Source organism: Scyliorhinus canicula, chromosome 10 (assembly GCF_902713615.1).
Source record: "Scyliorhinus canicula chromosome 10, sScyCan1.1, whole genome shotgun sequence".
Lineage (NCBI taxonomy): Eukaryota > Metazoa > Chordata > Chondrichthyes > Carcharhiniformes > Scyliorhinidae > Scyliorhinus > Scyliorhinus canicula.
Window position 1 is genome coordinate 55,513,996 of NC_052155.1, and position 12,303 is coordinate 55,526,298.

The 12,303-nt window shown below is 43.2% G+C and overlaps 2 protein-coding genes across 8 annotated transcripts in view; both read left to right on the forward strand.

Annotated features, from left to right (window-relative positions):
• The window catches only part of mterf3 (mitochondrial transcription termination factor 3), a 30,071-nt gene that overhangs the window by 4,994 nt on the left and 12,774 nt on the right, over positions 1–12,303 (forward strand). For 3 of the 7 annotated variants that reach the window (XM_038808970.1, XM_038808972.1, XM_038808971.1), the window contains exons 2-3: positions 5,187–5,536; positions 9,513–9,665. In XM_038808970.1, coding sequence (XP_038664898.1) covers positions 5,209–5,536; positions 9,513–9,665 — 481 coding nt within the window. In that variant the 5' untranslated portion in view covers positions 5,187–5,208. Of the gene's footprint in view, positions 1–11; positions 1,012–4,821; positions 5,070–5,186; positions 5,537–9,512; positions 9,666–12,303 lie in introns of those variants that run through there. The other 4 variants (XM_038808968.1, XM_038808969.1, XM_038808973.1 and 1 more) reach the window with 4 other exon arrangements.
• Positions 1,008–3,891, forward strand: LOC119972380 (jerky protein homolog). Its single transcript, XM_038808967.1, has one exon. The coding sequence runs from the start codon at positions 1,164–1,166 to the stop codon at positions 2,949–2,951; it is 1,788 nt and encodes a 595-aa protein (XP_038664895.1). The 5' UTR covers positions 1,008–1,163; the 3' UTR covers positions 2,952–3,891.

A 12,303-nucleotide genomic window follows, 5' to 3' on the forward strand; every position in this document is an offset into this window, starting at 1 on the left:
GGGTACCCGGAGCGTGTTGGTTGATATTGTCGGAGAGGATTCACCTCAATACCCAGTTATTCTGACTGGCCTCTTTATTCACTGGTCCCATTCTGGAACATCTCTTCTTGCTCTCACAGGCCTTCGTTTCTTTCCCCAAGCCCGGTGCTCAGAAATTGGCACAATACTCCAGATTTAGGCCAATCCGGCTTGGCAAAGGCCCAGCAGCAAATTTATTTTCTGTTCTCGGGCCGACCTCCGAGTGCCTCTTCAAACAGACTACTCGACCCGCTGCGCCCCTTTAAGGACCTGTTTCTGTTCCTTCACCGCTTTTAGAATAGCCCCATTTCATTTATATTGACTCTCGCACATCCTACCAGCATTGTACGTAGCCATTTACGACACAGAAGGAGGCCATTTGGCCCATCGTGTATATGTTTGCGCTACTCAGAGCAAACCAGTCGTTTCCCCGCTCCATCACTGTAGCCCTGAAAGCCCTTCATGTATCCATCTGATTTCCTTTTGAAATGATTGATTGTGTTTACCACCCTCGTGCAGTATTTTACTTTCACCACCCTTGTGTAGCATAATAAAGGAGTTCTTCACTTTTGCACTGCATCTGTACCCAAAGTCTGTGTTCCCTAACCTTTGTCTACCTTACCTAAGCTGTAATAATCTTGTACACCTATTAATTTCCTTAACCACCTTTGTTCTACAGAGAACAACCCCAGCTCCTCCAGCCTAACCTTGCAGCTAAAATCCCTCATCCCTGGAATTATTCATAATTATTCAAGTAAATTACTTCTGCATCCTCTCAAGGACGCTTGCATCCTTTCTAAAGTGTGGTGACCAGAACTGTACACAATATGCTCTAACCTCTCCAGTCCAGAAATCTATTGTTTGGAAAGACCGCTTGTCCGGAAATCTTTTCAGCAAACCCGGGAAACTCACCGGCTCGCCACTCGGCTGTTCGGGTGCTGCAGCAAATCGAGAAGGCATGGCCTCACCTAATCTACGGAGGCACGGGAATTTGTGAGCTGAGTTACTTTGTCATCTCATGCTGTTTTCCCCATGCTACACAGTCAGCTTTCACTTGCCATTTGCTACCCTCTGTTGCAGAGGTGCTTTTAAGTAGACCTAAGTATTCCCAGGGTATAGTTTAAAAAAAAATTTAAACTGTCACCATGACATCTAAGAAAAATGCAACAAAACGTAAACATGTCACACTGACAATATCGGAAAAGGTGGAAATCATAAAGAAACTAGATAAGGGTGCTTCGGTGAAAAGTTTGTGTGAGGTGTATGGTGTGGGTCTTTCAACAATTTACGACATCAGGAAACAACGTGAAAAACTCTTTAAATTCTGTGCAGAAAGTGACACAGTTGAAGGAATTAGTGAGCGTAGAACACTGCATAGTGCTAAATCTGCTGACCATGATGGTGTGCTGTATGAATGGTTCCGACAGCACCGTAGTAAGGGGCTCCCTGTGTCAGGGACAATGCTTATGGAAAAGGCTAAAGAATTTCATACCGATTTGAGAATTAGTTCTGCCTGTGAGTACTCCCAAGGTTGGTTGCAAAAGTTCAAACATAGGCATGGGATTCACCTAAAAGCTACTGGCAAACAGCTTCTTGCTGATAGAAAGGCTGTTGAATGTTATGTAACTGAGTTTGCGAAGTTGATGAAGGATGAGGGTCTTAGCCTAGAGCAGATATATAATGCGGACGAGACGGATGTTTTCTGGAGGTGCTTGCCACGAAGCACGCTTGCTGGTGCAGAGGGGACAGTGGTCCGCAATCGCAAAGAGTCAAAAGAAAGGCTCACAGTGCTCACATGTGCAAATGCTGCTGGAACACACAAGTGTAAACTCTTGGTTGTTGGTAAAAGTGCTAAACCTTGTGCTTTAAAAGGGATGAAAATCATGCCGGTGCTTTACGAGGCCAACAAATGGTCATGCGTCACTCAGGAGATCGTGAGTAACTGGTTCCATCATCATTTTGTCCCCGAGGCGCGTGCACACTCTCAAAAGATTGGGTTAGCTGCAGACTGCAAAATTGTGCTTCTTTTGGACAATTATTCAGCTCACCCCCCTGTAGAACAATTAGATGCTGACAATGTCTTCCCTACATATTTACCCACTAGTTGCGCATCTTTAATTCAACCAATGGACCATGGAATTACTAAAGCAATGAAAAGCCACTACAGGAACAGTTTTTTACGTCGTCTTGTGAACAGCTACAATACTGGTGGTGTTGATGCTTTTAAGAAGGCCGTCAATATCGAAGATGCTATTTTGTGTTTGGCAAATGCTTGGAACGGTGTCACTAGGAGAACCTTGCAAAATGCGTGGCATAAGTTGTGTCCTGCAAGTATGCTTAATGATGAGGATGCAGTGGAAAACATTGAAGGCTTTAATGTAAACAAGGCAAAGGCAGCTGATCTCTTATGTTATGCCAAGCAAATGCAAAGTGTTGATTTAGACAAGCAAGATATTGTGACGTGGCTAAACGGTGAAGATGATGCTCCAGGTGTGCAGCAAGCAACAGATTCAGAGATAATAGAGATAGTTTTAGAGCCCAAGTCTGAGGATATTGGCAACAGCAAAACGGAAGATAATTTTTCTAATGAGATTAATGTGGAAGAGGGGATAAATCTAGCCTCTCGCTTCATTCGCTTTCTAGAGCAACAAAGTTTTATAAGCCATCAAGATGTAATGCATGTGCACCGAATCCAAGAGAAATTAATAAAGAAGCAACTCAACCACAAGAAACAAATGAGGTTGCAACAAATGTTTGATGAAGTTGGAAAATCCTGTGCATGCACACCGTCAAAATCACCCAGTCCAATCCCATCAACCAGCAGACTGAATGAAACAAAGGAACCAGAATTAACTGCCCTTGCTGTTAATTATCACCCACTTTCTTCCATGCCCCTTCAAACGATTAGTGCAAGAAAGCAGTGTATGGAATAGCCTGTTCCCTCAAAGTCATTGGTAGAATTTTGGTACAGTATCTGGGAGGAGAAACGTGGAAAATACAATATTTGGACAAGTGAAACAAATTTAATTATTGCTTTATAACATTTTATCAATGTTTATGTTTCAGGTAAAATTTGAATCTACAGTATTTTCTGATCACACACTTGTGGTTAGGCATTCTAATGTCATTCTATATTCCAGAAAGTTCGGAAATCCATAAATGGCTTGATCCCAAGCATTCCAGACTGGAAAGGTTATAGTGTACTCTAGTTGTGGCCTAACCAGAGCTGTATAAATGTTCAGCAGAATTTCCCTGCTTTTTTACTCAATGCCTCTATTTTATGAAGTTCAGGATCCCATATGCTTTGCTAACTGCAGTCTCAATGTGTCCTGGCACCTTCAAAGATATATACACGTGCACCCTCGGGTCCCTTTATTCCTGTACACTATTTAGAAATGTGTCATTAAGTCTGTTCCTTCTTTCTATCTCTATGCCAAAATGTATCACCTCACCGTTTTATATATTAAATTCCATCTGCCAATTGTGTTCTCATTCAGCTAGTCTATCTAAGTCCTGTGGTGGTATGATCCTCACTGTTATCAAATCTGGAGGCGTGACAATGGCAAATTTTGAAATTTTACTCTATTCCAATATCTTAGTAATTTATATATAGCAAAAATAATAATGGCCCTAGCACTGACCTTTTGGGGAAGACCACTATTGACCATTATCCAGTCTGAAAAATGACCATTTACCACAACTCACCTTTTTTTCTGTTCCGAAACTATTTTTTTATCCAAGTGGACACTGGCTGCGTGGAGTTTGCACGTTCTCCCCGTGTCTGCGTGGGTTTCCTCCGGATACTCCAGTTTCCTCCCACAGTCCCAAGATGTGCAGGTTAGGTGGATTGGCCATGCTAAATTGCCCCTTGGTGTCCAAAGGTTAGGTGGGGTTACGGGGATAGGGTGGTGGCGTGGGCTTAGGTAGGGTGCTCTTTCCAAGGGCTGGTGCAGACTCGATGGGCCGAATGACCTCCTTCTGCACTGTAAATTCTATGACTGCCCTATAACTTTTCTGAATTAAATATATCAGAGAGTCCTGTGGTCTTAACACTGACCCCTGGGCAAACATCATTGCATACTCCCCTCCCGTCTGGAAGAACAGTTGTTTACCAGGACTCTACTTTCTTTACCTTAGCCAATTATGTATACATGCAACTGCTGTCGCTTTATTCCCATGGGCTTCAATATTGCTAACATGTCTATAATGTGGTGCTTTATTATGCATTTTGAAAATCCATTTATATCAGCTGCACTGCCGTTATCAACCCTGTCTGTTACTACATTAAGGACATTAACAAAGTTAGTCAAACACGATTTGCCTTAAACAAATCTGTGTGGACGTTTGTTTATTAATCTATTTGTTTCCAAGTGCCAACTCATTTTGTTTTATTTTTGTCTAGTCTTGTCATCAACGGCATTATGTGGCTTTCAGTTGTTGGCATCATCCCTCTCCGCAATTTTAAACAGGGATGCAATATTTCCAAGTTTCCTATCCTCTGGCACCACCCCCACATACAAGGAAGATTGGAAGATTGTGGCCAGTATCTCCTGTAATTTCTAGTAAAGCTTCCATCACTACTCTAGGGGCCAGCAGAACATCCTCCTCCGACGAGATCTCCTGCAACCCCCTCCCAACAATCTATACCCCCTCCCCCGCTCCCCCATGTACCTGCCGTAGTCAAAGGACCACAACTGTGGCTTCTAGCCCTTCCGCAGAGAGATGGCCCATCCATGCTGATGGTTTTTTTGAGATTAAGGAAACACTGTTTAAAATGTGCATCAATGTCTCCTAACTACATAGGCAGCTCCCACCCCTGACAGTGGTGGAGCACCTTCTATTGGCCCTCCAGCCTTGGAAGCTTGTCTGCGGTCGGTAATTGGATGGTGAATGGACACACCGGCTACTTGTTAAAAATCGTGTTGGCCATCAGGGTCATATCATCAGGGACGTAGTGCGGGGACCTGAAATTATATCCACTCCAGGGTCGTGACCTCAGAAAATCCAGCCCATGGTTTCCATTTCATATTTTGCTTTACTGTTTCAAATCTGTAAGTATTCAAAGGGGAAATGTTTTGAAACATTTAAAATTGTCTTTTAACATAACCGTTACCAAACGTTTTATGGGTACAACTTGATGTTTACTTATCAAAATTTTTTGTTTACAGGATCATGGTAAATTGAACAAAAATGTCCTCACTGTGCCATCGCATATGTTACCGTTGGTCTTCATTGAGAATCACTGGACTGGTTTTCTCTTCAAAGCAAGAAACAAAGGTGTTGCCTAAAGCATCATACAGTCTTCGATCTTGGTCTGGTTTAAATACACATCCATGCCTCTTAACTCAAAAACTCTGGAGGTTGGAAAATCCGAACTTGAATTCTTCAGCAGCAGACTCACCACCAAGTGAGGAAGATGGCACTGCAAGGTTCACAGAAAGCAGTATTTTGCTAAACACAAACCAAAACCATGGCAAAACAGAACCATCTAGACTAGCCATAGACGTACAACCTATGGGTAAGCAGATAGAAAAGCTGTATTTTTTGGTGTTTATAGTAACAAAAAAATGTAGCTTGGATTTGATTTTAACCAACCGTCAGCTGGCTCCTAAACTCTGGAATTCTCTTCCAAAATCCATGTATCTTTCTTTTGTCTTCCATTAATCAAGTCTGTCTTCTGGCTCAGTGTCAAACCTTATCTGATAGCACTCCTATAAAACTCCTTGAAATATCTTATTCTGCTAAAGATGCTGTGTAACTGCTTCTTGTCAGTGAGGCAGCCTTTAGTTATCCATAATGAACTGGGAGCACAAATTCAATTGTCTTCTGGTGCCTTGCCCAAATATCAGTTATAAAAATAAAAAAAAAAGCCTCTCTGTTCAATATCCATGGACTGCTTGATTAACTGAGGCCACTGCAGCTGAGTATAAACCTCTTCTCACCTGGGATCTGTGCATGTGTGTTACTATCACCTCTGTATGGTCGTGATGTGGCTAAGTCCAAAGCAGAGACTGAAACTGTGCAGTTCAACACATACGAGATGGCAGCTTTAGAGATACATAAAATGTATATAGTAATACCTGCAATGACTCTGATTTATGTGAGTGAATGATGCATCATATAATATTTTTACCCATTGAGCTGGAAGAATGATGCATTTGCTGGTCCCAGTCATGTTCAACAGAGCTATGTACTTCTTTTAAAATAACTTCCTGGTGACATCATCTGCTGCGGGTCGAGAACAAATGTCAGCAAAGCCATAAGAAAAAGAAAACCAAGCTCTAGGCTTTATTACTAGAGGAATAGAATTGAAAAATTGGGAATTTATGCTAAACCTGTATCAAACTCTTGGTTAGATCAGACTTTGAATACCGCATGCAGTTATGGTCACCACGTTATATGAAAAAACTATACAAGAACAATTTAGCACCTTTTAAAGTAGTAAAACATCCCAGGATGCTTCACAAAAGCATTACGGATGAAGAATGGTTCCAGGAGACACAAGAGAATACTAGGTCATCATAGAATCCCTAGGTCATAATAGAATCCCTAAAGTGCAGAAGGGGGCCATTCGGCCCATTGAGTCTGCATTAACCCTTCGAAAGACCACCCTGCCCAGGCCCAATGCCCTGCCCTATTCCTGCAACCCCATCCTAAAGGGCAATATAGCATGCCAATCCACCTAACCTGCACATCTTTGGACTTTGGGAGGAAACCAACGCATACATGGGAGAATGTGCAAACTCCACACAGACAGTCACCCAAAGTTAGAATCAATCCCGGGTCCCTGACGCTGTGACGCAGCAGTGCTAACCACTGCCACCTGGTCAGATGAGCAAAAGCTTGGTCAAAGAAGTAGGTTTTAAGTGGTGTCTTATAGGAGGAAAGTGAGGTGGAGGGCACTGAAAAGAGTGAGAGAAGGTTTACAAGGATGATGCCAGAAATATATAAGTATGAGGAAAGGACCGACAGGCTAGGTCTCTTATCTCTTGAAAAACAAAACTAGAGGTATTTAAAATTCCAGAAGGTTTTAATAGAGTGGAGACAGAGAGAACGTTTTCTCTTGTGTAGAAGAAGACAACTATAGGCCATCAATATAAGATAGTCACCAGGAAATCCAGTAAGTGATTCAGGAGAAATTTCTTTACTCAAAGACTGATGAGAATGTGGAACTCGCTACCACAGGGAATTGGTTGAAATGAATAGTGTACATGTATTAAGGCGAAATTGGAAAGCATATGAGCAAAAAGGAATTAGAGGTGATATGATTCATGATAGACTTAGATGGGGAAAGGGGAGGAGGCTCAAGTGAAGCATAAACATTGGCATGGACTGGTTGGGCTGAATGGCCCGTATATCTTATGGCATGATTTTTCAAGCCTAAGGTCACGACCTGCGGGTGGATCACGGGCGAGTGTCGGGAGAGTCATGGAGCGATCAGTCGTGGCCCTTCCGATTGCGAGAGAAGCACCCAACAGCCACGACCAGCTTTTACATTGAGAATGCCGCCCGCGCCTGCCAGCAGCCCAGCATTTTGCCTTGCTCCATCCAATTGCACCCACTTTATCCAATGGGTGATTAGCTTTCCTAATGTCATATCCAACGTCTAATTGTTCAGTTGACCAATAGGAGGAGGCGGGCAGTACTTCCAGCGGTGGGATTGGTGGAGCTCGGGGCCTGTGATGGACACGGAGAGCGGCCAAGTGAGGTTTGTGTGAGGGGTGAGAATGGCGGGTCACAATGCTAGCAGTCAGCACCAGTTCACTGGCTTCCACAAGTACTTCACATAGATCATAGAATTTACCGTGCAGAAGGAGGCCATTCAGCCCATCGAGTCTGCACCGGCTCCTGGAAAGAGCACCCTACCCAAGGTTAACACCTCCACCCTATCCCCATAACCCAGTAACCCCACCCAACACTAAGGGCAATTTTGGACACTAAGGGCAATTTATCATGTCCAATCCACCTAACTTGCACATTTTGGACTGTGGGAGGAAACCGGAGCACCCGGAGGAAACCCACGCAGACACGGGGAGGATGTGCAGACTTCGCACAGACAGTGACCCAAGCCGGAATCGAACCTGGGACCCTGGAGCTGTGAAGCGATTGTGCTATCCACAATGCTACCGTGCTGCCCCACCATCACAGAGAGGAGGAAGTATGTGATAGCTACATAAACAGGGATTACAGCAATTTGTTTGTTCTTCAAACAAGAAGATACAAGAAGAAGGCACCAGCAGTAATCACAGAAAATAAATTATGTGTTTCTCCTCTGGGGCAGGGCAAGTGGAATTTAAGCACCAGCATGTGAAATCTGTGTGAATGTTTGAAACCTTGGCTAGTGTGTCACTGTAATGGCGTATTATAAGTTATCAGTCTTAACAAATAAAACTCATGGGACACAATGTGCTGTTTAAAGAAAAGAGAATGGCGTCCACCAGCATGCCCCTCGGGCAGATCCAGCAGTGTACAGTCTCGTTGCCCAGCAGGACAGAATGCCACCTCCTGACGTCAGCACGCTGTCCCAATAACGCCACCTGTCGTCAGCATGCTGTCCCAGGACCAGATTTCTTCTTAAAAACGCCAGAGTCTTCGCACCAGAAGGGGTGAGAGAGCAGGTCACACGCACAAAATGTACACTGATGTCACGCGCTCCGTGCTTTGGCTGCAAAATCCTGAATGAGAAATTCCTCCATTTTGTAGCTACCAGCAATCAAGCAACAGGAGTGTGTGAAGAACTGAAGTTAAATCAGTTTATAATAACGAAGAGAGAACCAGAGATACAAACAGGCCAGGATCTCACAACTGAACTTGCTGGAGACAGCTTCTCAGGAGACTCCACGGCAGGACAAAGCAGTGCTGGCGTGAGCTCCAGGGCCTCTGATGAACAACCCATTAAGAAGGAGCTGAAATCGGAAACAAATCTGTAGAAAGATGATTTCTTGAGGTATGGCTTTATTAATTGCGCCAGTGCAAATCAGGATGCAATGCCCATGTGCATTATGTCCAGGGAAGTACTGGCAAATGAAAGACTAAACCCTCAAAACTTCAAAAGCATTTAAAGACTAAGCATGGCAAGTTTGAGGACAAACATCTTTATTTTTTTGAAAGGGTGCAGTGAAAACTTAAATCATCAGCTGAAGCCCTTAGCAGAAATGTAACATTGAACGACAAAGCAAGTGAGTTCATGAGGAGCAAGCAGGCTCACCTGTCGCAAGGTAAGCAAAAAAGTCAGTTGCGAAGTTTGGAGAATGTGGGTCGCGAAGACTGGCTGGCCGGCGGGGGTCACAGGATTAGCTGGCCGGCGTGGGTCCCGAAGGAAGGCCGATTGGTAAAAATGGGTGCCAGGCAAAAAAATTTGAAAAATACTGTCCTATGGAATCTATGTATGTGGAGAGAGAAACAGAGTTCACGCTTCAGCGAGAAAACCTTTCATCAGTTCTGCTCTGGAATTGTAATCTTTGGCTAATTTAGTATTTTTATTTAAATCCCAGCATTAGATGATGCCCCACCCCCTTCTCTGTTTGAAGAAATATCTGAAGAAGAAGCTTTACGAATTGAGGCAAGTCCTCCACTACCTCCAACCTCTTTTACCCTGCGTGACTATGTTGACCAGTCTGAAACTCTAACCAAGTTGGTGCTGCTGGGTACGTAACAATTCTTTTGAAATAATTCCAGCATCTTGGACATAGATGTAGCCGGCTATTCTAGCTGACTGTTATTCACGTGTATATAACGTCTTTATGTACACAAGCTTCACGGTTTTCTTTGAAGTTTAGTGCCATTTAAGAATTGAATCACTGTGGGCTACAAACATACAAAAATTATTGAAAGGAAAAGGACATTTAGTCCATTGAGCTTTTCCAATACAGTTTTAACCAATACAGGTACTGGTTTTAAGAATTATGATCAAATGGTTCCACCTATCAGTAACTCCTAGAAATAAAGACAGTCCAGAGGAAGGGGTGACACAGTGGTTAGCACTGCTGCCTACGGCACTGAGGACCCAGGTTCTGTCCCGGCCCCGGTTCACTGTCTGTGTGGAGTTTGCACATTCTCCATGTGTCTGGATGGGTTTCGCCCCCCACAACCCAAAGATGTGCAGGTGAGGTGGATAGGCCAAGCTAAATTTCCCCTTAATTGGAAAAAAAATTGGATGCTCTTAATTTAAAGAAAAATCCAGAGGACAGTGGGTTAAGGGTGATGTCATGCGAACGGGGGTGGTGGTGTCGGATGGTCAATGGGGTGGGGGTGGCAGTAGTAGTTGTGCCGGATCGGGGGCTGGTGGTCAGGTTGTCTGGGGGGTGGTAGTTGGACTTGGAGGAGAGTTAGGCAGTTGTGATTTGGGGGGTGGGGGGGGGATTGTCAGGATGATAGATCTGCACTTTGGTTAATATATCTTATGTGTCGCCGCACTATATATTACTCAACAGAACTTAAACTGAGCGTCATGCGTGAAGTAAATTAATAATAATAAACACTTGTCACAAGTAGGCTTCAATTAAGTTACTGTGAAAAGACCCTAGTCGCCACATTCCAGCGCCTGTTCAGGGAAGCCGGTACGGGAATTGAACCTGTGTTGCTGGCATTATTCTGCATTACAAGCCAGCTGTTTAGCCCACTGTGCTAAACCAGGCAGCTTTAAATTGTAGCTTTATTTAGTCAGTTTTCAGATATCTCTTGATCAAGTCAGTTTGCTTGCAAATACAGAATTTTTAAAAGTTTGTTTTGTCCAGGCAAATACAGATGACTGAGTCAAATTCAATACAAAGTACAGTTCTTGGTGATTTCTTCAAGTTAAAATACACAATTCAGAGAAGTTGAAAATAGACAAAATGGCGGCTTTCGGAGCAAAGCGCAGGAAATAATTAAAGAAATGAAGTAAGATGATTCTGGAATAAATTGCCCAAATCGGCACCTATTTTTAAGGTAATTGCTATCGTTAATGTTCTGTCCCCTTTCTGTCTGTGATTGGGTCATAATAATTATAGTTCATTTTATTTGATAGAAATGGCTGTCCATCAAATTTTGGTACGGGGTGACTGTGTTATCCTATTTCCACCATACTTTATCAGTTCTCATGAACACTGAACTAGGAACGTTGCCCAGATTTACATACTAACGAATGTGTCTGTCTGGAGTTATAATCTGATTATTCTCATTATATTCAGCAGTTTTCACTGTTTGTCTGTTTGAACTGTGTGACCTTAATGAACCATTGTCATTCTGAAGCACTTTAATAAGCCGTTTTGATTTTGAACTATTTCTTCCTTTTAAACCTATTATATATTAAAAGCTAGATTTCTATCACGGGGTCAGTTGGGTGATTGGGAGTGTCAGTTGTGGATATTTTTAACCTGTCTAACAATTCCTGGGCAACGACCCAGGTGGGTCCTGTCGAACCTTTGAAGTCTCTGACTCTAACATAGTCTGAGACTTTAGTGGAGGATCCCAGAGAACAGGGGAATTCACTAATGAAAGTTGAAACCTCTCCGGCAATTCCCAGGTATTTCCATGCGTCAGGACTTCCACAGGGTCTTGACGTGCATCTTCATATGTCTAGTGTTCAATGATCCAGAGGCCTGAAAATTTGGTGCTATATTATTTTAATGGACTTCCTCTGACCTTTTTCAGTGCCTCTAAATCTTCCGTTATGTGATGGGACCAAAACCGAACACAAAATTCTAAATGAAGCCTAATCACATTCTTGTGTAAGGATATTATAGTGATCTTTGTTCAACATTAGGCTATCTGTGCAATATATCCCAGTACTTCATTAGCCTTTATTAAAACATGGTGGTACAGATCATAAACTTTGAGAGACTCATCAGGAAAATTGCAACCGGAAACATTGTACACTCATTCATATTTTCTCTTTTGATATTCTTCTCATATTATTAATTTCCTCATCTCCTACCTCACCTGGTTTCACATTGCCGGGTAGATGCCAGTGTTGTAGCTATGCTGGAACAGCTTGGCTAGTGGTGTGGCAAGTTCTGGAGCGCAAGTCTTTGGTACTATTACCGGAATATTGTGAGGGCCCATAGCTTTTGCAAGTCCAGTGCCTCAATGTGAAGATGGGACTTTGTCTCCACAACGACTGTGCAGTGGTCACTTCTACCGATTATTGTCATGGACAGATGCATCTGCAGCAGGCAGATTGGTGAGGATGAGGTCAAGTATGTTTTTCCCTCTTATTAGTTCCTTCACCACCTTCCCTGTCCCCGTCTAGCAGCTATGTCCTTTAGGACCCAGCCAGATCAGTCTTTGGTGGTACTACCGAGC